The 25,920-nt window shown below is 37.8% G+C and overlaps 1 protein-coding gene, 1 long non-coding RNA gene and 1 pseudogene across 2 annotated transcripts; 1 reads left to right on the top strand and 2 right to left on the bottom strand.

The window, feature by feature from the left end:
* Positions 1-1,609: 1,609 nt before the first annotated feature.
* Positions 1,610-16,422, bottom strand: LOC149047206 (toll-like receptor 6). The gene is made up of 11 exons (XM_089204889.1): positions 15,993-16,422; positions 8,855-8,909; positions 8,572-8,652; positions 7,401-7,532; positions 6,881-6,960; positions 5,948-6,004; positions 5,672-5,717; positions 4,970-5,005; positions 3,570-3,593; positions 2,693-2,815; positions 1,610-2,449 (listed from the first exon to the last, which is right to left on the bottom strand). Exons 6-11 carry the CDS (start codon positions 5,957-5,959, stop codon positions 2,094-2,096), a joined length of 597 nt encoding a protein of 198 aa, XP_089061015.1. The 5' UTR covers positions 5,960-6,004; positions 6,881-6,960; positions 7,401-7,532; positions 8,572-8,652; positions 8,855-8,909; positions 15,993-16,422; the 3' UTR covers positions 1,610-2,093.
* LOC113685903 (uncharacterized) lies at positions 10,883-12,943 on the bottom strand. Its single transcript, XR_016186101.1, has 2 exons — positions 12,519-12,943; positions 10,883-12,390 (listed from the first exon to the last, which is right to left on the bottom strand). It is a non-coding gene; the product is annotated as an uncharacterized LOC113685903 (long non-coding RNA).
* A 7,528-nt stretch (positions 16,423-23,950) lies between the features above and the next one.
* Positions 23,951-25,604, top strand: LOC149047205 (uncharacterized; annotated as a pseudogene).
* Positions 25,605-25,920: the final 316 nt, after the last annotated feature.

Genomic DNA, 25,920 nt, shown 5'->3' with positions numbered 1-25,920 from the left:
AGAGGAGAGGTTTGCTCGATTACTACAGTCCGTTCATTTTCTTCACCGGACACTGCTCCGCATCACAGATCACCGCGACTGCAAACCAACAACTTAGTATATATATTTTCGAGACGAAGGCAAAGCAAGCTGAATGGTGTCGTCGACGAAATCAGGACGGGGGGAGAACACGAATCTAGGCTTCATTTGCGCATGCCATGTTTTGCAAATTTATTTTCGATAGCCGTCCTAGCTCATTCCGTCTTGGGATCTTAAGTTTTCAATTTATTTACAAGTAGGCTAAATGTGTTTGCCTTTTGCTTGTTTGTTGTAAACGTTTTAGTCATGGAGGTATTTTTTAGTAATTTTAAAGTAAAAGCGACTAGAACTATATTATCTACATTTTTGCAAAAATAACCATCATTCACAAAAACTAGCATTGTTGGCATACTGCGAATGTTAGAAAAATTCCCAAGGAAATTTGTTTTTGGCTAAAACAAAAAAAATTACAAAAAATCCACAGACTTCTCGTTCGCGATGTTGCTATACTTGTCGCAGGTCAACACACAAGGCTCCTTCATATTTACATAAAGATGATTACGAGCTTTATAACAGATTCAGCCGATTTCAACTGTGAAACCAAGTGTTTCTCCCCACCTCCTGCGTGCTCTAGCAACCTCCTAAGTGCTTTACAACAGAAAAGAGCACAGTCAAGGCTTCTCTATTTGTTTTATAATAGAGAATCCGTTAAATTCCCCGCGCATTACTTTCAATTTTCAAAATAACAATAATAATAGTGTCGTCAGCATGCTCTATACTCTCATAAAGCACGTCACAATAAGCCGATTCGAATCCCTGTTAGAATGTTTCAAATAATCTGATTGGCTGTACAAGACTAAAGCTGTCAAAAATGTCAAACCATCAAAGTTCAAAAACCATCAAAGTTCATATTCTGCAATAGCTTACAAACTAAAATAGTTCGGCATGTCGGATTTAACACTTTGCCTGAAGTTTTTTAGTTTCTAATACAGAATCTGAAAGTGAAATGTTCAGTGAAACTCGGCCCAATCGTGGCTCACAAAAATACGCAAGTTATTTCACATGGCAAGTAGAAAACAAACTGCTCAAGACGAGTGTTTTATGGATGAACGACAGCCGAATTCCGCATAGACCTCAGCATGATCGCAGTCGCTGTGACACCATCATGATCAGAATGAATTTTAACAGTGATGCCAGGTTATATTTTTCATCATTCTCTTTTTTGTTCTTGAACCCGAAACTTTATATACTAAAGAAGTCTCAGCTGTATTTTATTTTTATTACCGCACGTAAACTTGCAATTTAACTGAGCGTGAAAAACTTTAAAACTCGGACTGTCCATTTTGTTTTATCTTTGAGGATTTTTGTCTCTGCTCACGTTACAGTAACGAAAATTACTGCATCTGGCATTTTTGCAAACCTTTGCTCGCTTGTTCCGAAATTTCACATTCAATTAACGAAAGAAAAGCTAGAAAGAAGTCCCGGAAAAGGTCGGACATAGTACAATTTAGCAGATAGCGTGACAGCTTTAGCTCAGTTCTATGCTCTATACTCTCATAGAGCACGGTATTTTAACCAATGACAGCACGTGTTATATCCGAACTTTATTATAAATTCTTCCAAAACTACTACTGACACGAGACATTAACATTCATGTGAAAATTGCATATTAGATTGAAGTAAACATGTTATTTCATCGGGTAGCTACCTTTCACGAGGTGGCTTTTAAACATCTCACCGGAAACGGATAGAAATTAACGACGAACCAAAATAGGTGTAAGTGCAGCACATAGCAGGTGCGAGAATAGAGACGACATGTCGGTCGAAAATTAGATTTGTAACACGGTAATACAGAAATAGATAAGTCAATGATGACTCTCCTGAAATTTTGAATTTTCTCCCGCCGTCCCTTTCGTATTACATGGCACCCGCGAGAAAGCTTACAAGGCAAATATCGACGGTTGCTTTTTCTGTTTATGATTTATTGCTTGCTTTGTTTTATTTGTTAGCTTTGTTCTTTAAGCAGTCAACCAATTTTTTCTCCCACGCTTCCTTTTCGACGGATTTCGAATAGTCTATGTAACTCCTCTCTTGCAGTTCGATGGGAAGTTTCCTTTTATCACTTCATCAAGTTTGATGACAACTAGGCTGTCATCCCTCTTTTCCATAAGTCGATGAAGGGCGAAATCCAGTTCTGATCCACAATAATTACTATCAAAAAAGTGAGTAGAGACAATAGCAAGGGTTTTTCTACACTTGTAAAAACTCTCCACCACATTGTCCCTAAAAAGGACTCCTGGTGTGAAATTTCTGTAATGTATGCAGCACTTCAAGCCATGTTTTTTCTCCAGAGTTGGGATGAGAGTGTTTACCACCCAATCCGAGTCTTGTGAGCTGAATATAACGAATGCATCGTACTCAAATTTTAAATCTGAAAAATCAAAGAAGTACGTATTGTTGATCACAGATGATACGAGTCAGTATAGCAGTTTTCTAATCTTACAAGAGCTATATATCCTAATTTCATGAAAGAGATGTGTCTACTGAATGCCATCAGTAATAGATCACAGACAACGTCAAAATGTAGCTAGAGCTTAAAATGATACGCGAGTATAACGAGGTGCACCCGTATGTTGGATTGAATTCAAGCGAATTTTGAGGGGAAAAAACTAACCTGGCATCGATGGTGTAAGATCGGTTTGCGATCGTCGGCAATAACGCAGTGTTACTATTATGCTTGCAAAAAAGGCAATGGCCAAAACTACTCCAACAATGATAGTGTTCCTCTTTTTGTTACCTGAAAAAAAAATCAAATAAAAGAGGAAAGGCGTATTGTCATAATCTTCGCTTCCGACAACCCATTTTAATTTGATAGTAAAAGGTTTTTTGTCATCACCAAGATTTTTCCAGCACTCTTATTTTCGAGAAATTCCTCTTCTGTCTACGTTGACCTCTACAAGCATAATTTATTAACCCCTTAAATAGGTTTTTCCTTCAAGGCCTTCTTCGGACATCCTTCCAGCAATTGACGAAGATATTTTGCACACATATTTCGATGAGTTATCAAATAGTAAAGATGATTTAGCGTCAAAAGGGTTAAATGTTTAAAATTTGCAAGAATTTTACTTAATACAGGAAAGAAAAGTAAACCTGATCGTCTTATAAGTAGTTGTCAATAACTATCGTAGAAAGTCGTATTTTCTATTTATTGTTTGTGGAAACATGAATTAATCAAAATGCAAAAAATATGCAATGAATATATAAAACATATCTATTTGCCAAAATTGTAAATAGAAGCTGAATACTTAAGAAAAAATACTTTGTGTCCTAATTTTAACTAATTCGCTCTACTATTAGGTCAGTTGTAAAGTCTGTTGACCCCTTCAAGAAATTTAACAGTACGTTGTCATCCAATACTTATTAAGAATTATGTGCCTCTGCAGAAATAAATTTTCCTTTTTCCAGTCGGAAAGTAGGCATGTTAAAACCTAGATTCATTTCTACTGTTTTGGTGTCTCAAAATTAAAGTATGCAATCTTTTAAAAGCAAACCTGGTGGAGCCTTTGTTGCGACACCTACAAAGGATAAAAATTTATTAATAAATATTCTTTCAAAATTACAAAGTTATAGCAAGTGCAACATGACACACAACAACAATACTACTACTACTACTACTACTACTACTACTACTACTAATAATAATAATAATAATAATAATTATAATAATAGTAACAATAGTAATAGCTCCAGTTGGAAAGTACGCAGATGAAAACTTAGATTCATTTCTACAGTTTTGGTGTCTCAAAATTGAGGTATGCAATCTTTTAAAGCAAACCTGGTGATGACATTCTTGTTGTTGTTGTTGCTATCGTTGTTGTCGCTATCGCAATTATCATAATCTTCGATTCGCTTCCGACAACCCATGTTAATTTGATAATAAAAGGTTTTTTGTAGTAGATTTTTCCAGCACTCTTGTTTTCGAGAAATTCCTCATTTGTCTACGTTGACCTCTACAAGCATAATTTATCAATCCCTTTAGTAGGTTATTCCTTCAAGGCCTTCTTCGGACATCCTTCCAGTATTTGACGAAGATATTTTGCACACGTATTTCGGTGAGTTATCAAATAGTAAAGGTGATTTAGCGTCAAAAGGGTTAAATGTCCAAAATTTGCAAGAATTTCACTTAATACAGGAAAGAAAAGTTAACCTGATCGTCTTATAAGTAGTTGTCAGTAATTATTGTAGAAAGTCGCATCTTATATGTATTGATAAATCAAAAAGCAAAAAAGTATGGAACAGGAAATTTTAAAACGTAGAAAGTGGAGCTTAACACTAAAAAGATAACCAAATTTTTACGTGAAAACTATCCCTTTAAAATAAAGTTTATGGCTGGTAGACCAATATTTGCAATGAATATATAAAACATATCTATTTGCCAAAATTGTAAATAGAAGCTGAATACTTAAGAAAAAATACTCTGTGTCCTAATTTTAACTAATTTGCTCTACTATTAGGTCTGTTGACCCCTTCAAGAAATTTGATACTACGTTGTCATCAAGTATTTATTAAGAATTATTTGCCTCTGAAGAAATAAATTTTCCTTTTTACAGTCAGAAAGTAGGCATGTGAAAACCTAGATTCATTTCTACTGTTTTGATGTGTCAAAATTGAAGTATACAATCTTTTAAAGCAAACCTGGTGTTGACGTTTTTGTTTTTGTTGTTGTTGTCGTTGTTATCGCTACCGTAATGAGTAATAGAATAATTTCTCTTGCAATTTGGTGTAAAAAAGCGCTTGTAAGTTTTTCAAAGGCTACAACTTGCGTTCGCTCAACGGGCTCGTGCAATTTTGTTGTCTTTGAAAGAATTAACTCCACTGCTTATTAACACCAGAGTGCACTCGAAATCATGTTATTACCTATAGACACATTGATATTATAACGAATACTCACCAAACCCACAAATTTTGTCATCTGAAACATCACAATCTGAAAAAAAAATGAAAAAAATGCCGAGGAAAAACAGGCTGCTTATCAGTTAATTGCAATCTAATTGCGAAATGAATAATCCAACCGAAAGTTGGCTTAGTAAAATAAGATGTGGAATAAGTTATTAGAAAATAAACGTTTTCTGGATTGTCTTAATGAGAGATTGGTTTTTCGCTAAAAAGGCTTGAATCAACACAGATTTAATCTCCTGCTGCTTATTTCGATGCTCGCAGAGGAAAAAAATTATTTCGGTTCCGCGTAATGCTCCACGCAAGCAATTTTTGGAAGGCTAAGAGACTCCAGGTCTTTCAGAAATGTTTTCCAAAGAAAAAACTTGGAAGTCCAGAAGATCTTGCAGATCCTTTGAAGAGAATGCACTGTCTTAACTTGCGAAAATAAGGGCACGCCGACCGATTTCATTCATCGCCTTTGGCCTGACGACAATCGATGTTATTTGACGAAGCCGTAATTGGAATAAAGAATGATAGGCTTCGATTTCGAATCTCACATTCTTAACCATGTTGGATCATGTGAGGGTTATTCTCAGCACAACATGGCGGGCTGTCAATATCTGGCAAGCTGGTAATATCTGTTCAGAATTTCTCTTTCTTGACACTTGATAACCCTAACCCTCTTGATAATAGTTGATACGTTTCATTAGCTTACCGCGGGTCGAAAGACGGTATCCAGTCGGGTATGTCAGAAGAGTAACCTAATGAAAAAGAAAGTGTCAATGCAAATTGAATGTTAGTGACGAAAGAGGTATCTGCTTTACCTTTCAGCAGGCACGCCTAAAGCGCTAAGGCCTTCCAGCTAAGATATAAGATAACAAATAGCCTAGTTCAATTCCTCTTTCCACACTTCTTGTGACGCCATCACGCGATGAAAATTTCGATCTCATAATTCAACTATTAATTGATATGCGCAAAACAAATTACTTACAAGCGCAGCCATTTTCCATCCACTTTGCAGCAATGGTATTTTATAGCTCGTAAAATTCTGAAACAGACACAGTAAAATTATGCTAACTGGGCATGTATGTCAGTTTTAGTGCGCTAAACTAAAATCTATATCCGCCAGGTACGCTTTCAGAAATCGTTTAGCAATAGCCTAAAGCCACATGAAGCGTAACCCATTGAAGTGCAGCGGTGTGCCATCATCTTAGTACTAAGGTGTACTGCAATGGGTGTTGTGCTAGGTGTGGCGATCATTGTATGGATGATAAACGTCAGTGACCGCTACAAAACGAAAGAGCAATGAAAGGTACGATCGTCCAGCAAAGGATAACACTGCTCACAGGATCCGACCTTACGAGAACCTCAGCTCATCAGAGTACGGTTTGTAGAAGCTAGCTGGTAAGATCTGCGGTAAAGTAAATGGCCGTGCAGTAAGCGATAATTCGTCAAATAGTCTGTCACAGATATGCGTGACGGTTCTGTATATTGTTGTTCGTACCGCGCGCATTTCTTTAGGGGCATTACTAGGCATTTTCGAAAAGGGATTTTACATTTTTCTTTGTATCCTCTGACAAACGGTGCCTCGATTGCGTTTTTTTTCCGCCTATGCTTAAGGCGGGAATTCTTTGTTCACTAAATAACAGACATTTTCATCAGATCTCAAGCCTCAATAAGCCAAGACATGTTTAATTGGAGAAAATAGAATTTTAAATAGTAAAATGTGATTCTGCAATTCCAGGAACTTTAGTTTTAGTAAGTCTATGTCATCTGTGTTGAAAATAAAGCATGTGAAAGTTGTGGGAGGCAGTCTCAGTGCAATTAAGTGGTAGACTTCTTGTGAACAAACACACCACGAAGCAGAAATGAGTAAACTCGTCAACTAATGAAAAACATGCTCCGAAGGGGAAATTTTCCTCACCTTGCCAAAGTCCTCACATTTTACGTCAGTTCGGTTTATGATATAGATTACTCTATATCCAGTCCAGTTTAACGCGTCATCTGGTAAAAAGTCAAAGAACTTCAATTCAGCTGGTTGAGATAATTCTACATTGCAGCCTAGAAAGTGTCCTGAGCCTTGAAAAAGTTTGCTCCTTAGTCCTCCATTAGAGGAGGAAATTGTAAAATTAAGACCTCGTGAGACATTCGAATTTTCATGTTCTCGAAGCCTAAAATTAGAGAAAATTTAGCATTTCTTGTGGTTACTTGCCTACTTGTAACAGGTTCATTTTTTCTTTTTATTTACTATCACCTCTTCGTCCTGGTGGGATTAACTGACATGCTCTCAACCGGTGGGAGTGCCAAAAATACAGAAAAAAATACGGAAAATACAGTCAAACTTGTATTATAAGCGTTTATCCATGGGGAATGGCGTGCCGACCGCTTAATACAGGCTGACCGCAGTGGTGATTTTAAAAAACTGGTGTGATCACCTAGCTTACCTTTGAAAGGTTCCCATGACACCTTCCCTTCATATCCTCCAGAGCTTTTCAATTTTTAAAAAGTCAAGCTGATAGACTCGGGAGAATAAATGGTATCATTTTTTCCCTTCTCAATGAAGCATTTAACCACATCTGAAAAAAAAAGAAAGGACACGATACTGCCACGATGTAATAGAATGTCAGTTACGGTTTACCATTCTTACGCCCGATACAAACTCTCAAACCTGTTTACTGCTCTTTAACAGGCTGTTGTCACGCGAGCAGGCACCTCATTTTGAAATTTGGGTGCAGAATTACGTTTCCTACGCTACATCTAATATGATCACATTGTGAACGGTCCGTGACCTGAGATAGAATGGAACCTGCAATCCCTATTGCCGTGAGAGGAAAGCGAGTCTCAAATGTGAATCTAGAAAATCTGTGTTTGCCTCTTCCTTTAACCCTTTACACCCTAAAATCAGTATACATATTCTGCATACTGTTCTTTATACATTTCTTAAGGTGCTGACAAGGAGAATTTGTTTACCGATCAAAAGCTTCTTTCGTTGGTGATCATTCTCTTTATTCTCATAACCTTAATATGTGATTCAGGGGTAATATTGTAAGGAGAAATTGCATGGTAATCACTACTAAGGGTTACTTGAGTGAAACGGAAAATTAAACATTTTTATGAAACTGGCCTTCCGTACTATCAGGCCATTTTGCATCAATACCTGTTCAATTTGAACATGGTCGTAGTGAGAAATAAGCAAAATAATACAAAGACTGAGCACTCTCAAAGAGAAAACCAAGCACAAAGCTCCATACGGTATCAGATTAAGCGAAAACTGAGACCATCATGTGAAGAGCCCTTGTGATTGACTATTATTCGGCTAGAAAACCTTAATAGGCAGCTTATATTATGCTTTGAAGATTGAAATGATTATTTCATCTTACCGCTTGTGCCAAGGGAAGATGATGTAGTTTATGATGGAAACTCTTTGCCCGTGACCATTTGCTTTCATGTTTACGAACTCGGACTAAATATAGCAAAAATCTGTCTGATTTCAGGTCACTTCTATTACATATAGCAAAATAACCAGTCACATGCCAAATGCGTGGCCATATTTAAATTAGCAATCCTTTAATCTAAGCCAGAAAGATTTTCACCAACTAAACATTCTTTTATTACCTCGTTTTTCTCTCTTGAAGAATCTCTTCGTTCGCTGATCAAGATATTGTTTCTGCTTCTTCAGACGTGAACGAAGGCAACCTTAAATAAAATTGCTGGAGAGGGGTTAGCTAAGCGATAGCAGAATAATGCTTCATTAGCTGAAGAGTTACCAGTCGACCTTATTCCTTCAAGAAGAGTAGCAAACGCAGTCGAAACGTCGTCGTTCACATCCGAAATGGAAACACTACAAGAAGTGGTTGCATTTCAGATAAAATAGTACCTATCAAAATATTTTACTTACGCTTCCTTACAAAACTTAGGCACTCTTCATAAGAAGACTGACGACGTTCACGTAACTGCAAGAGAAAATAAGAAGGTATCAATTGAATAACCTCCAACCAATGTAAAAAAATCACGGAGTAGAAAATGGTCATGAATAGAACATGTTCCCATCTAAAATAAGGCTTCTTCAATGAGTAGATAATGAAGGCACTGTATGTATATATATTTCAGGGCTAACACCATCCCACACAGACTCATTTATTCGTTTTTTATGTACGAATAAAAAAATCAGGCTGAAAAAAAATTATCAAACCTCAGTTAGCTGTTTAGTTCAGCCTAACGTCTTGTTGTTAGAGACAATTAACAAACCTCAAATTTAAACAAGCTTTCATTTTGAAAATTTGGTGGAAATTGTTGAGTATGGAGTTTGAAGTTCAGAAAAAGTAGAGTAAAACGCTTTCCAAGCTATTTTGTGTTTTCCAAAATAGATCTTTTAGGCATATTTTTCATATCGGTTCCGCAAAATACCATGCTTTTTTCCATTTCAAAGTGAAATGTTGGCTTCAAAGCAGCACTATTTAGGCAAAAAAGACGGAATTTTTTTTATGTAATAAAAGCAAAATGCTTCAGTTTTCGCGGTTTAAGAAAATGTGTTGCTTAAAAAGAGCAAAATTTTGTATAATTCAACGAAAAGTTAAACGTAAGTGCGTTTTATTGATACAAATATTCAATTCTTTATTGCCCTTGTTGTTAACTTTGGTCTAAGAGTACATAATGCTCTGCACGGTTAAGAATGGAACGGTAAAGTCTTTGATTTTCACCCTTGATATGTTTAAGTGGTTTTTTTTTTAACTCCACAGTTGGAAACTAAAGGCCATTAACAGAGGCCCATACCCGCTTTATTAAACAAAACTATTTATAAATCAGGCTTTAATCAAATGCCAAAAGGTAAGTTATTGACAGGAAATTAATTTCCTTTTCCCTGCAAGAAAAAAAATTGTTTAATTAAATTCATTCAGGACGGACTCCTAACACATTTAAGATTCTTTTAAAAGTTTGTTTTCAACTTTTTTAAAATTTCGTTTAATCAAAGAAAAGATGGAAGTAATCCTGTCTTGGCATAAGAAGCTCATCTGTTGCAGAACAAGATGATCCGTTCATTTTTAAAGAAATTTCGAATTAGACGACCTTGGAATGAGGACACTTAAAGCCGAATTTACATCGCCATCACCGAGTATCGTCATTCATTCATATGAGATAAATGTTTTCCACGAAGTTACCCGTTCAGTAATTTTCATTTCAACTGAGGATTTAAGATTTAAGATATTTTACTCCTCTTCCTTCAGTTCACAAGGCGATGTAGTACTGTTGATCCAATAGTATCCAAGAAAATTCCACACCAAACCCTTTTCATCTGAAATTTGTATTTTTTTTTATATAAACCGTATTAAGGAAACAGATCCATTTTTTTTCGTTCCGGCGGGGTTTATGTACACTGGCGACACATTGGGCATGCACTCAAAAGGCCTTTTTACAGTTCCCGACGCCATATTGGATTAGTAACCGCGCACACATGACAACGAGGCTGGGGTTGACTCGTGTAAAATCTCTGTGAGTGATTTTGGTGAAAATTCGCTAGTGGGTAGTAAAATTGTTCGATTTTTATGGAAATGGATGGCCCTAGCCGAAATCTCGACAAAGGTAATTCTTCTTCTAATAAGAAAGGAAAGCAGTGTGCCGCTTTTGGCTGTTCAAATACATTTTATGGTCCCAATGGTTTGCCTACGAGCTTGCACTTCTTCAAGTTTCCGAATGATACGAACAGAAGACGCCGATGGTACAATCTCATCAAACGTCAGCATGGGAAAGGTGGCTTTTTCGTGACAAATTCAACGGTGGTTTGCTCAGAACATTTTCGAAAAGAAGACATACGGAAAACTTTAACAGGCCACTGGGAATTAGTGTCAGGTTTGTCTTCAAAAGACTATATTCATCTATCACTACATTTTTTGCTGATCACCCTAATTTTGATGTCACTACCACATTGTTTTTATCGGATATAATGTTTATTGTTTGCTCTATTTCAACTTATATTTCAATAAAATATACGAATAAAGGCCACCAAGATTATAAGACTTGATGCATGCCTCTTTATTTTGTCTTGGACCCAACTATGAAATTTTGATCAGTTCATCACTTCAGAGAGACCTATTCAGGAAATTGAAATTGAGATGAAATGGTTAAACCATGGTTAATTATTAACTTCTGAATTTCATATCATAAAATGGGGGTTGCTGTCTGCCCCCCATATTTTTTTCCTACAGAATTAATGGCAAAAGGTTATAACTTCTTAGGCATAACTAGCATGGATTAAACCATGATCCTATGGAGTGGATTCGGAATAGGGTCTTTGGTGCTACCATGGCAACCAAACACTTCCTTATAAGGATGTTGATCTAGTATCTCCTTAATTATTTATCTTAATCCAATTTTGCTCAATAGGATCACAGCTTACATCAAAAGGATAGCCTGTGCCAATTTTCACAACAATTGATCATAAATTGAAGTAAAAAAAAGGTGGGGGCAGATAGCAACTACCATGAAAGGGCAGTTTTGAGAAAACTGCTGTTAAAGTTGACACAAGGGAAAACTCCTCCTTTAACCAATGCCATATCACTTGAAGGTGTTTATAGCATCATTAAGCTCCAAAATATCACTTTTCAACAATTTTGAAATGAAAAGAAGTGAAAATGAACTATTTTAAGTCATTTTTTCACTCTTGGGAGCTAAAAATTAAAGGCTCCAGCCTCGTATGTTTTTGCCCTCTTTGTTAAGTCTCATGTTCTCATCCCTTTTCCTTGCTTGGCTCCTGGCGAGTCTGTACTTTTTGTGTTGTCCCTGAATTCTTTTCTCTGCTTCTGACACTCTCTCTGAATCCCTCTTTTTACTAGCTTTTTTTTGTAAAGGTTCCAACACTACACTATACTATGCCTCAAATTCTTCCTCAGACATAGTGGCCTTCTTCTGGGTGCACATGTTACAAATCTATGAAAGACACTCGTAGTCAAGTACCTTTCCAGTTGAGGCAGAAATTAGAAAGCTAATTCAATGATTAGCTGAGAACCCTCTCCTAGACCAAGTTCCATCGAAACTAACTAGTACTTCTCTTCAAGCAGTGTCAGAATATTCCACTCCATCTTCCCCAAGAGCAATCCTTCTCGCTTCTTCTCTGTTACTTGCAAGCATTTTGTGCACAACATCCTCGTTTGCTTGAAGTAACACATCTTCATGACTGTACCAAGTCAATTTCGACATTGTGAAGGGCATGTTGAGAACTTCACAGAGTTTTGCAATACCTTCCTTTCCCACTCCCATTTCATAGGAAACATACACTATCCGCCTGTTAATATCCTTTCCCTGACCTCGGAACTCTATCGGGAATATTGTGACATCCGGAGGCATGAAATTCTTTCATAGCACAGCTATCACAAATGGCGTACAAGCTGCTACTCAGACCATATCTGTCGCTTTCATTCTCCACTAACCTAATGGAGGCTAAAGGGAGACACGAGACATGAGAAAATAATAAGATTTATTTTTAAGTTTTAATTGGCCTGAAGGAGAAATTCACCGTTTGGAAAACTGGTTCAAGTAGGTATGGACATAAGTTTACATAACTTTACCTGAAGCAAAATCTTGGCTGGCTGAGTGAATCCTCTCAACAAACTCTCGAAGACTTTCCATGTGCACGAGCCGATATCCCTCGGCCACTGGCATTTCGAAGGAGATACTCTCATCAGATCTGCTTTCATCGTCACTTTCCTGTAGCTTTCTCGCAGAAATAGAGGCAAGTGGCTTCGGAATTTGCTCGATAACACGTCATCCTCACTGACAAACGTGATCTCAATTCTAGGTCTCTTCGATGCATTTTCCGCGATCTCTCTGTGCTTTGGGGTACCTTTAAAAGCCTTTCTTTTCCTAGCACTACCAATTTTCTTAAGAAACTCGTTGTTTTACACCTGATTTATACCCTTTAGGCATGATTATTCGATGATAAACAAACTGAAGTAATTTGGCTGTGTTCTAAGAACAAAGGAACGAAAAATCTGACTGCGTGAAGTTCGTTTACTGAGAAACCTGGCCTTGGAAAGTTAGTATAAATGCAGGAATCGGATAGAGACCCCTGGAAACAGAACTAGGAGAGCGTTGATCCGAGAAGTCTCACGGAATAGGGTCGATTTTGAATTCGGTTTCCATGGCAACCGATCAACATTGATAGACACAGTTACGGAAATTACGTTTTGTCAGTTTTTACTGGTCGAATTAATTGAAAAAGACTTCAAAACCTTAAAGTAGATAGGTCAAACTATCGATTTAAAGCGAAAACCAAAAAGTGGTTGAATGACCAAAAATTCGCAAAAATCTGACTAGACGGCCCCCTTAAGGAGAAATTCTCTTTTGATCACTTATGGGAGTTTCAGAATTAAAAGGTTTTAATGGGCCCTGCTAAATCTTAACTTCAGTCCATTTGCTGAACACGAATATTGCCCATATGGCTGCCACCCGCCATGGAGGTACAAAAGTTTGCCTCTTTCAACCCTTTTGGTTAGCATTTCAGGATAGAGAGCCCTTTTGAAAAAAAAATTCAAGTCTGGGTAATAGTTCTTGATTCCAGCGAAGGCTTTCCATAAACATTTTCTCTCTGAAAAGAGGCATTTCCTCACCAAAGTACACAATAACATGAATACTTTCAATATTTAAGTCTTTGGCAACATAAAGTTGGCCCTGAACTTGGATATAATAATCATGGTTTCTTTTTAGTCTAATTGTTCCATCACTAACCGAAACCGAATTAATGGCTACCATCCTGATGAGGAGACGCTGGAGGTGGATTGGCCATGTCACCCGCCAAGAAGCTTCCATAGCAAAAACTGCTATACATTGGACGCCAGAAGGGAAACGCAAGCGGGGTCGCCCCAAGATCGCACGGACAGTTGAACCGATGATGGCGAGCACACCGGATGAGTACAAAGTATCACAAGCAGTCAATCTAGTATCGATAACTTTTCAAATTTCAAGTTTGATAAGAGGTCAGAAGTGTGCAAGTGTGACAGGTAACGCGAACTTCAATCATAATGTATCGTAACGATAAATGTAATTTAGCGTTATCAACTGAGTTGGTAACGTAAATTGGCCACCGTAAGAGTTTAAAGGCAGACGTGTCGAGCGTTAGCCCTTCGTCCGAGCGATTGGATAACGATAAATATAGAGCGATTAGATAACGATCAGTGGTCTGAGCGAACATGACTTTGTTTGCCAGGCACAAGTTTGTGATCTCACCGATATAAATACAATTTTACCAAACGCTTATCGAATCGTCATCTCTGAGTCTATCACTTATTTATGGATTGTATGTTTTCAGTCCTCGATGGAGATGTAGAACCCACAAACTTTTGATAAAAGAACGTTTTAAGGCCAATTTTGTTGTTGCGAAAATTGATGCGATGCATGATTCACTTCGGTTGAATTACACTTCGATAAAAATTAGTGAATTATTTCAGATTTCTTGGATTCCGTCGTTGTTTTCAATGTAGAACCCGGCCAAAACCAGAAGGCGCCCTCACAATGGCTTTGTAGAGTGGCTCTTCAGTTCATTATCCCTTTCATTGGTTTGTGACTTATTAGGCAACATTTCACGGTTTGATTTTTCTTATTCTGGAAACAGTTGTAGCTGACAGAGAGAGAGGATTATTTTTTCTAGAATCTTGTTTCTGCCCTTTAACTGAGATACATATGTAGCATAATTACCTACTATAAACATTGGTTGAGATATTTATTAAAATCTGTGATTCTGTTAATTTAGTTTTCCCCTGAATAGTGAAGGGTTTAAGGTTTTCATTAGAAGGTTGAGCATTAATTTCCCCAAGGTGTTTTGCAAGACAATGCAAGATTTCAATGATATATTTGTTCTCTATTTATCACATATACAAATCTTTTAAAATGGGTCAAATGATTAAAATTGTGACTAGTTAATGTATTTTGGCTAGGATAGATTGCTTATTTGCTCTACAACAAACTTCAATTTTATTAAGTTAATAATATTTTTCACTCAGTTTTTGTATCTGATCATAAAATAAAGCAATGTGATTGTATGTTGTATTGTGATAAGAATACATGAAAGTCATGTATGTTGTATTGTTTACTTTCTTAACATTTTAATATTCGAATTTCATTATGTGGCATTAAGCCATGTGCAGGTACATAAGGTACATAATTTCTGGTAAAAGTTAATTGACAGAATATTTGTGGCATCTTTTATTGACTGGTTAGAGAAAGACTGTTATATTCCTGTATCCATCACGCCCTGAGTGAATTTCTGCAACATTTAGTGAACGAGAAGATGCAAAATTTATGCAACATCCAGTGTATGAAAGGTCACAGTATTTCTGTGATATTCAGTGTATGGGTGCTTGCAGAATTTCTGCGATACCCTGTGAATGAGTGTTGCAGAATTTCTGCTACACCCAGTGAATGAGTGGTTGCAGAATTTCTGCAACACCCAGTGCATAAGTGATCGCAGAATTTCTCCATAGAATTCTTCAAGGAGTTGAACAAAAGGAAACACCAAAAACTCTTATCATCGCCGCACCCATAAAATCTTCCTTTTTCGGCATTTTCTAGATCTATACTCCACACCCCGCCCACCCACTCAATAAATCCCATCTAACTTGTGTGAGGTAATGAAAACAGTTTTGAAAAAAATAAACCTTAAAACAAAAAAAATTAGCAACATCAAAAACACTTCATTCACGGACAAAGGCTCGCTTAACTCCGCTGATAAACCGGACTTAAGGTATTTTAATCCTAACATTCTTTCTCTCATGTGAGTGATAATTTTAGAAATGAAACTGTCCTATATTATAATTTTTTGAGGTCCAGTGGATATCTCCATTGGGTTTTGTAGGTAATTAGAGTAACTAGCAATGATTTTGGATGAAGAAGACTTCGGAATTGGAGATTATGAAATTACGTCCCTTGCGGTTAATCCTAGTGATTACGAGTTAAAGTTCTAGACTTATCAACATTCCTTGCCTTTTAGTTTGTCTTTGAACTAAAATAAGCATTGCTCTAAATCAGAGTGAGAACTGCTTACTCACCCCTTCACTTGATGTTGATTCCGCGTCATCTGCTTGAAGCCTTAGGCCACAGCTCCTCAAGCAGAGTTTCATCTGCCCAGCTAACTTCGATTCATCATGAATTCCAGAAGGGCTTGGACACAGTACGCACAGAAATGCAACATTGCTCCAAATGAACACGATCACAATCACACTGTTGCAGACAGACTTACAGATTATTGATCGTCGAGATTCTGGCGTACTCAACTATTTGCATAGACTTTTAAGACTAAGTCGTGGAATGATATTTGCATTGTGGCTTGGTGGTTATTTAACAATTGGTTCATGCTTTAGCGTGCACTATCGAGTTATGGAGCACGTGGGAAGTTTGGAGAGCACGAAAGAAGCGTAAGAGTTGCCCGAGGTAATAGCCGAGGGCAACTCTAGTTTCTTGGCTATTGCTAACTTCTTGGTTAGCTTCTTGGCTATTGCCTCGGGTAACTCTTGCGCTTCTTTCGTGCTCTTCAAACTTCCCACGTGCTCCATAACTCGATAGTACACAGCTAAAAGCATGAACCAATTGTTTTATAATATAGCCGGTGGAATTGTGCATCAAATCCGACGCGAAAAACAGACAACAATATCAGAAGTGACTGTTCGCGGTAATCACGAATCGTGACGGCGCTGATGCCGAGTCTCCTTTTCCGTTGTTTTTCTCTTTTTTTGCCTCATTTAAGAACTCTAGCCCAAGGAAAAAGGTCGGAAAATTGTCTTCGTTTTGGGACTGGTGGGCCGAGTCTCTGTTTGTATCCATCATTGTCGCGAAATATATTATTTTTCCCCGCGCTAACAATGGCCGCTCGCGCGAAAAAAAAATTCTGGCGAAGCGATTTGCTCACGCTATCAACGTGCACTATCGAGATTTTGAGCACGCTTTCGTATACTGAATTTGATTGCGCGGCTCTGCTGGCTATGTTATAATTATATCTTGTTTCGACACATGACAATTATTGATTGTCACTCTTTATGATTAGCTGAAACAAAGTACTTTGTCAGAGTATATATGCATGAACGGTGTCACACCATTTCTCGAACTTCCCTCTCGTTTTTGTTTCCTTCTTTTTCACCCACAAGTGTGCATGACTTTTAGAACGAACATTGAAACGAGTTATTTGCTTGAATTGATATAGAACAATGTGTAGGTAACAACATCACACATATACCATACCATGTTTCGAAGTTTAATTTATTGATCACATTTGATTTTATGATTAACCGCGTGATTGACATATTAATGGCGTAATCGCTAAGTTAGTTGATCTTCAGTTTTAAAAATGAATAGACCTCGAAAACAAAGACCCCACAACGAAGTCCCCGAATACTAAGACCTGAAGACGAAGACCCCCTTTTTTTCTTTACTGATATTGATAAAAGATGCCATCAAACGGATCTGTCAATTGCTCCCCCTCTCCCGCGAATTAAGTGCCTGTAGGAACCGTGTAATTCGGAATTCCGTAAGAAAAAAATCTCTCCAAAGGTTCCTCGGCCGATAAGGTTTTTTCGTGTGAAGCTTATTGCATTCAAACTACGGAAATTTCCCACACTGCAAAAGCCCCCACGTGCTCTCTGCTCGGAAGGTCTAGAAGCTTTGGCAAAGGGAATGGTACAAACACTGCGCGAGCAGTTTTGCCAAAATCAAATAAACACTCTTAATGTCGTGCTACACCGGCTTGAATAAATGAAGAGTGATACCGTGACACCGGCTGACGTTTTCACAACGGCAAGCCCTGACCTTTTTTCAGAACAAAAACGGCAGAGAAATTTTGAAGGGCACTAGTTTTTTTCGAAAATAAATTAAGAAAGCAACAAAAAAGGAGAAGAGAGAAAATAAAGCGAACTCCGCTATAATGTTTAATGAAATTTTCGGCAAGTTATCAAAATCGTTTAGAATGTTCGACTTCCTGCACAGTGATAAGGTTTCTAAATTTAGCCCTGGACGGTTCGTCGGTGCTTTCTCCGTATTCTCACTGATATGATTTATCCGCACTCTCATTGATATGCTTTATCGCATCCTCATTGATGTCACGTTCGTATCACGTTCGATTGACGCGAAGGTGATATCAAATATAAGAATGTGGATAAAGCACAGACAAACCTTCGAGATCTAAACTGAGAAAGCTTATGTATGCGCAGGAAGTCGAATATTTTTAACAACTCTGATAATATCTATTTAATGAACCGATGATCCGCTAAATGTTTTAAGGCTTTGATCTAATCACACCTTATATAGTTTAAACTTGCCTCTACCTCGCGTCGTGGCCTCTTGAAAAACGATAAAAGGCTTTTTCAAATATCATAAATTCAATTTTTCTGTCCTTTAGATCTTTGTATTTCTCCACCAAAAATATCTAACATATAAGAAATTTACCCTAACCAGAAATCAGCCCAATTGATGGTAGCTGAGTTTCTTGAAGATTGTTAATAAAAAGAAGTTTACGGCGCGAGACACCGCGATGAATTTATCTTATTAAAAGAATTTAATGTGATTCATACTCAACCTTCTCCGTCACGAATTGAAAGTTCTGTCTACTAGGACATCATTGGACTACAAGCTCAATTCTGGTATATTTAACACGATTTATAATCATACAAATGCTCGATGCCGTCCAACTAAATTACGAACTTAAATGATAATCTAAGCAACAAGAATGAAATAACTGAACGATTATAATCGCACAAATGCACGACTGAGAACAAGTAAAACTGACGAAAATTGAAATGGAGACTAAATATAACTACAAAGGAGGAAAAACAACAATCTTAATGATTGTCCTTTTTATACGCCTGAATGAAATAAACGCACTGGAAAATTAAAACGCATTGCAACTCCGCAAAGACTTTATGACTCCCTTTCGCAATGCAAAACACAGACAACGCACGAGGTTCTGGATGGTAATCTGATGATAACGTCACTATCCCAGACAACAGTCACAATCACGTCAATCATCGATAGGATCATTTTCATCGGATCATTTAAATGGTTGGGATTAATATTATAAGTTTAAACGGAAACAGTGTAGGTGACAGAATGCTGTGAGTTGAGTGTGACACCCACTGCGTCTCTTGCCCTTGTCAACGTTGTAGTTTGGCATTACCAACTGAGTTGTTAACATGAATCGATCGGCATAGGGTAATAAAACATAGAAAAAAAATGCAGAAACGCCGCGGCCCAGCGCTAAAATTTTGACATACAAAAACTCAGTCGAGAAACCAATTAATTTTCGTGCGATCGAGTTAAAGCTCCTTTAACCAGTAGTGTTTACCATTACAACGCGCGAAAGGAGGAGCGCAAAAACATCTGCACGTTAATTTTTCGCTCTACTCCTCTAGCGTGTGAATCGCACTTGTCGCCATCGCATGTAAAACGCAAAAATTACGCCTTTTCTGCCAGCTAAAGGAAGAAAGAACCTCAAAGCTAGATGTCATTCTGTGGAAGTGTCTCAACTATCTGGGAGTGAACGTAGTTAAATGCGAAGAGATTAGTTTCAAAAGTATACTTAACCATAATTCCATGAGCGTGCGATGGTTAGGAGATGATAAATAACCAACGAGATGCATAACGGCCCTAGTTGGCTGCTCAGCCATTCTTGCATCCAAATAACAAGGATGGACAGCGGTTTATTAAATTTTAAACTTTTCTAAAATTAAACGGCACGCTCCTTGAACGGCTGTAGCTAGTTATCGATTTGGTTTACGTCCCGCCCGTTTTCAATTCGAGGCTTCAATGCTCTCGAGTTTAACATACATGTCATCCATACAGGTTGCTATGAAAGTAAATTTCGCGAATACTTATGCTCGGTAAGGAGTCCAAGATAACAGCCAAAATGCCTGAACCTTAGTTTTGAAGAAAGAACACGAATGTTTAGTCTTGACTCTAGTCTTGGCTATGACTTCTACTTCCTGTAAGGTACAACTATTAGGGATTCAAAATAAACAGATACGTAAGAGACGTTTTTATTTTTGCCGGTTTCAATCGTCCGGTTCAGGACGACGTTGAGACGTGGTTATATATATTCGATCACTATTTATTTCCCGTTCCCTCTTCAGTGTCGTCAAAGCACTAGTTATGCGGACATGGCTTTCTCCAGAGTTAGTTGGAACTGAATTACTATGGCGTCGGCTTTAAAGAGTATTACATCATTAGAGATTTTTCTTACATCGACTCTTCCAGAAATTATATACGGTACCGTGAAAAATAATGCAAATCTCTGATTTATCGTCGACCATAGCGCTTTATTCTACAGAGATATTGCCTACATATCGTTGATATATCGCTAATTCTGTTGCTTCTTAAAAGAGATAAATCAACGAGGTATCGGGGCTTTCCTGCGATATCTCGTTTCAGTGAAATATCGCTACAACGATACATCTTAGAGCATCACAATATATCCCTATAGCGAATTATCACAGACCGAGGGGTGTATCATCACGATATCTCGTTTGAGTGGTATACATCGCCACAACGATTTTTAGTGAGTAATGCATTATTAGATATGATGTGTTCGTGGGCAATACGCATATCTAATTGATTAGTTTACTTTGATGTAAATTTCCAAGAAGTTCTGTTTAGTGACCTTCTCATCATTTCATATAGCAATGCATTTCTTAATTTCGACTCTCTCCTCGACGTAAAGAGACGATGTAAGTAAGACTGAGTTTGATATTTTTATTTCTTAAATATTTCCGGAAATGATATTTCGCTAAGCTTTTATAACGATATCTCGTTCGATGCAGACGAGATGTCACCAGGTGGCGGAGATATCGCCACTGGTTGTAAGTTCCTGTTGAGATTCATTTGCTCTTGAATTAATCGAATAAAGCAGCTTCAGATCAGCTGTGCAGTAATTTTTCTCTCCTAATTCCAAGTATGATCAAAACAATTGTTGAGCTGGTATTGTCTGAGGCATGTAATTTTAATTTGATATATACAGTCATGGAAGTGGCCGTAGAGCAGAGTGGTATTTTTAAAAATTTGTGCTTGTGCTGGAAAGGTATTTTCAATTTTTGTTTACCCACTACGCCAGAACTTATATTTACGGGAAAGATTGTTGGCAATTGCTCCACAAATTCTGCGATAAACACGAAATAAACTCGATTTTGTAATGTTAAATCGATCGGCCACTGATTGCAGGCATTCAGGGTCGCCAAATATCCATATCGTAATCAGTACTTGCTTCTGTAAGTCAATGGTAGGTCTGCCCCCATTCCTTTGTCCATAAGGCAGACCTAGGCAAGTAGCTAACAAGCATTCCAAACAGCTGAATGTAGTTCTTGACATCCGAAAATGACTTTAAAAATCTGAAACACTGTAGAGTGGTTTAATACGTTCGAAATAATTCTCAATGCGGACATGGTTCTGCCTCTCCCTTATCAAAAGAAACAATTATAGGTATTCTTCATCTTCACAACTTCTCGCTTCTTGTAGTAATGAATCACTGGAAAGTACCTCTATTAACGAAACAACAGCTGATCTATCCGCGACGGCCATCTTGTTTTCGTTTTTAAATCTAGCGCGCGATTCCGCTGACGCGCTCCACAGTTTCACGCCTGCTGTCATGGTAACTGATCTGATGAACTTAAGCTCAGTTCCTTTGATGCTTCGTGATCTGTTTGATCTTGGATCACAAATCCTAATCCGGATCCTCCCAAAGGAACGCAACCTTAATTTTCATCTCAGTGAAAAGAATATTTAATAACCAAAACGTGCGGCGATTCAATTGTACAATTGTACTAATCTTGAAAATTGAGAAAGGAAGCTACTTTCAGATGATGCGGAGTTTGACTTTGAGACCGGAGTTTCCCGGAGAGCCCTAATTTTGGGGGTAAATAAGATACTAGTATTGCGGAAAAAAAGACCACGCCCTTTTGCTCACTAAACTATTTGTACTTAAGGTCGAGGTATTTTTTTTTTAATCAGTCTGTGTACAACATCCTGACAAGCATTGACAACTACTAAGGGAAAGTCTATCTAATAGGGAAGATAAAATTACAATGAAGGTGGGTAGCTAGATCACCTTCACGCTTAAAGCTTTCCATTGTGTCATTTAGCTTCGCCTTTTTTTGTACTAGGGGTTCAGAGAACTGAGTTTCGTCTTGTGTCCGAAGTGTAGTACAAGATACTAGTTATCATCCTTTAAATATTGAAATTTTACTTGTGTTTAAGTGGCAGGTAAATTTTCTAACCGTTAAATGATGAAAACACATTTTAAACGTAGATCAAACTATTGACATGGCTTATCCATATTTCTCCGCTTCACTTAGTATTTGCACTTAAATTTAAAGAAAACGTCTGAAGTGTAGTCGGGTTTATTCTAATTTTTTTGAATGAGTTGCTTGTAAATCAACGTTATGTTTGGATCGTAATTTTGCGTTTCAAATATTGTAAATGGAATGAAAAATACCCCAAAATTTCTCTTTAGAAATTGATATTAGCACATGTAGACCAAATGCGTAAAAATTTTGCATGAAAATATAATACAAATAAATTTTGACGCTGCAATTTAGCAACAACAGAAACTAATGGAAAAATTTGCTTTCATCACGGAACCTGCAATGAGAAAAAAATGGCCCCGACTAACAGGAGAAGCCAGTCGTTTGCAAGTCAAACTGAAACGAAACTACTGAATTTATTATTCACTGAATTTCATGCGGCACTGAGCTCAACAGAGAACCGTGAGGCTTCACGGCTCTCGAGTTTAACATGCATGTCATATATACAGGTTGCCATGAAAGTCAATTTCGTGAATACTTATGTTCGGTAAGGAATCCAATATAACAGCCAAAATGCCTTAACATTAGTTTTGAAGAAAGAACACGAGCGTTTAGTCCTGATTTTAGTCTTGGCTATGACTTCTGCTTCATGTAAGATACAACTTTTAGGTATTTAAAATAAACAAATATCTAAGAGACGTTTTTTTTTTGTCGGTTTTAATCGTCCGGTCTATGTCCTTAACCTTGAGACGTGGTTATATTCGATTACTATTTATTTCCTGAGGGATATCCCCCGCTTCAGCATTGCCATTGCACTACTTATGTGGACACGGCTTTCTCCAGAGTTAGTAAGAACTGCATCAGCATGGCGTCGGCTTTAAAGAATATTAAATCATTGGAGATTATTCTTACATCAACTCTTCCAGAAAGTATATACGGTACTGTGCAAAAGTAATGCAAATCTACGATTTATCGTCGACCATAGCGCCTTATTCTACAGAGATATTGCCTATATATCGTTGATATATCGCGAATTCTGTTGCTTCATAAAAGAGATAAATAAACGAGGTATCGGGGCTTTTCTGCGGTATCTCGTTTCAGTGAAATATCGCTACAACGATACATCGTAGAGCATCACAATATATACTTCTGGCGAATTATCGTAGACCGAGGGGTGCGTCATCGCGATACCTCATTTGAGTGGTATACATCGCCATAACGATTTTTGGTGAGAAATGCATTATTAGATATAATGTTCAATACCATATTTCAAAAGGATTATAAACAAATCGTTTCTCTCGTCTCTGATCCCTCCCAAAATGAAAACGACACCACAGTCAAAAGATAATCACACTAAAGGCAGCACAGCTACTTCAAGGGTTTCGAATCAAAGCTAAAAGAAACGAGGCAATCCACAATATTTAACAAGAGTGACTCGATTATTCTAAAAAAAATAATTTCTTTACTGTGATACAGCGAAAGTCCACTTTCTGGCACGGAGTGAAGCGGTTTCAGGCTCCATTCCTGTTTTGCCTAGTCTTACCCGTAAGAAACAGACATGTAAGTCAGAAGTCTGAAGCAAAATTGACTAAACGATGTAATGTTGCCTCGTCGATTTATTGCCTGGCGGAAATTATATCTCGTCGCCGGGGAAAGATGTATCTTTTTTTGTCGTCATGGACAGATCAGACTACGACAGCAAAATGGAGACTTTGCTCAATGACAGATCCACCTATGAGCTAGTTTCCATATCACCTTTCCGCCGGATTGAACGCGAATTGAATGCCATGTTACTCTCCTTAAAGAGACAAAAAAAGATTGATGACCCAACCTATCGTAAACTTCACTCAACCGACGGCACACCACCAGCGATCCGCGGCTCAGTTAAACACCACAAAGAAGGGAACCCACTGAGACCCATTGTCACCTGTATTGGCTCAGCCCTCTACAACACGTCCAAGTTTCTAACGAATATTCTATCTCCAATTCAAAATCGTAACGGATACTCTGTTGCCAATTCCTTACAGTTTTCCAAAGAAATATCTGACATCAAGATCGACGAGAACGAAGTCTTGGTTTCCTTCGATGTTGTATCACTGTTCACCGCGATCCCTGTTGACAAAGCATGTGATTACATCAAGATCAAACTGGAACAGGATGCCTCTCTTCCATCCAGAACAAATTTGGACATCAATGACATAATATCACTCCTCCAATTTACCCTGTCCAACAACTATTTTATGTTCAATGACAGAGTCTATAAACAAGTACACGGATGCGCTATGGGCAGTCCAGTCAGCCCTGTAGTGGCCAATCTCTGTATGGAAGAGATCGAGGAAAGTGCGATTAACAGTTCATCCGTCCCTCCTAAAATCTGGAAACGTTATGTCGATGATAGCTTCTGCATCATCAAAAAAGACAATGTGCCAGCTTTCCATGACACATTAAATTCAATTGACGCCAACATCTCTTTCACCATCGAAATTGAAAGTGACAATAAGATCTCCTTTCTCGACACTTTGGTCACCCGTAGAAATGGCACCATCGCTGTCGATGTTTACAGAAAGCCTACGCACACGGACAGATATCTAGACTACAATTCTCACCATGATAATAAACACAAGGCCAGCACAGCAGCAACTCTTCTACACAGAGCCCTAAAGCTACCCAACTCCTCCGAAGGAAAAGAACGAGAACTAAATCGAGTTTATTCAGCACTTGAATCTAATGGTTATCCATCGAATTTCATTAAAAACATCCAGGCCAAAAAAACCCGACGCTCAACAGTGTTGTCCCCGGAGGAACTTGTTGGCACATTTTTCAAGATGGTCGAGGCGTCCGAATAACGCAAGTCGTTCGCCTCTCTTCCATACATTAAAGGCGTAACAGAACCTCTGACTCGTGTCCTCAAAAAACACGACATCACAGTGGTGAACAAACCACTCATCACCCTCCAACAACAGTTCCCGGCTCCAAAATTTCGACCATCGTTGGAATCGCAAACAAATGTTGTTTATAAAATTCCTTGTGGTGACTGTTCATGGTGTTATATTGGTGAGACTGGCGGGGCCTTCAACACAAGAAAGAAAGAACACCTCAGAAATGTGAAAACCGCGGCAAAAGGCTTAAGAATTTCCAATCACGTCTGGGCCAATAGTCACGCAATAGACTTTGATAATGCATCTATTATTGACAAAGGCAGTTTTAGAACAAGAAAAACACAAGAAGCGTGGCATTCCAAGTTAACTCCCAATGCGGACAACAATTCCTGTCCTTTGCCCGGACAATACAACATTCTTTTTAACAAACATTCTTAGTTATCAGCATTTTTAATTTTTTACTTTGTACTTCACACCTAGTATTTCTTACCTTTTTATCATTTTACCCGTTGAAGGCTATAGCGCAAACAGCCGAAAGCTCGTATTTTAAAAGTTTTAGCCAGAGATCGTTTTTTAAATTTTACAAGATATCTTTTTTTGTATTATTATTTTTCAAACTTTTTTTAACACACTAAACGTTACTCAAAACATAACTTGTCTCATTTTACTTACACCTACGGTGTTTACTCTGCTTACATTGCCGACAATTTTTTAAAAACATAACCACTATTCCGTGTCTCCACCCTCACGCTATTTACAATATTACCATGGCTATTTATATTGCCATTACATACACTGCTAACATTGTTAACTATCCTAAT

Source organism: Pocillopora damicornis, chromosome 4, assembly GCF_964200805.1.
Source record: "Pocillopora damicornis chromosome 4, jaPocDami1.2, whole genome shotgun sequence".
Taxonomy (NCBI): Eukaryota; Metazoa; Cnidaria; class Anthozoa; order Scleractinia; family Pocilloporidae; genus Pocillopora; species Pocillopora damicornis.
This window is presented reverse-complemented; position numbering and strand designations above follow the sequence as displayed.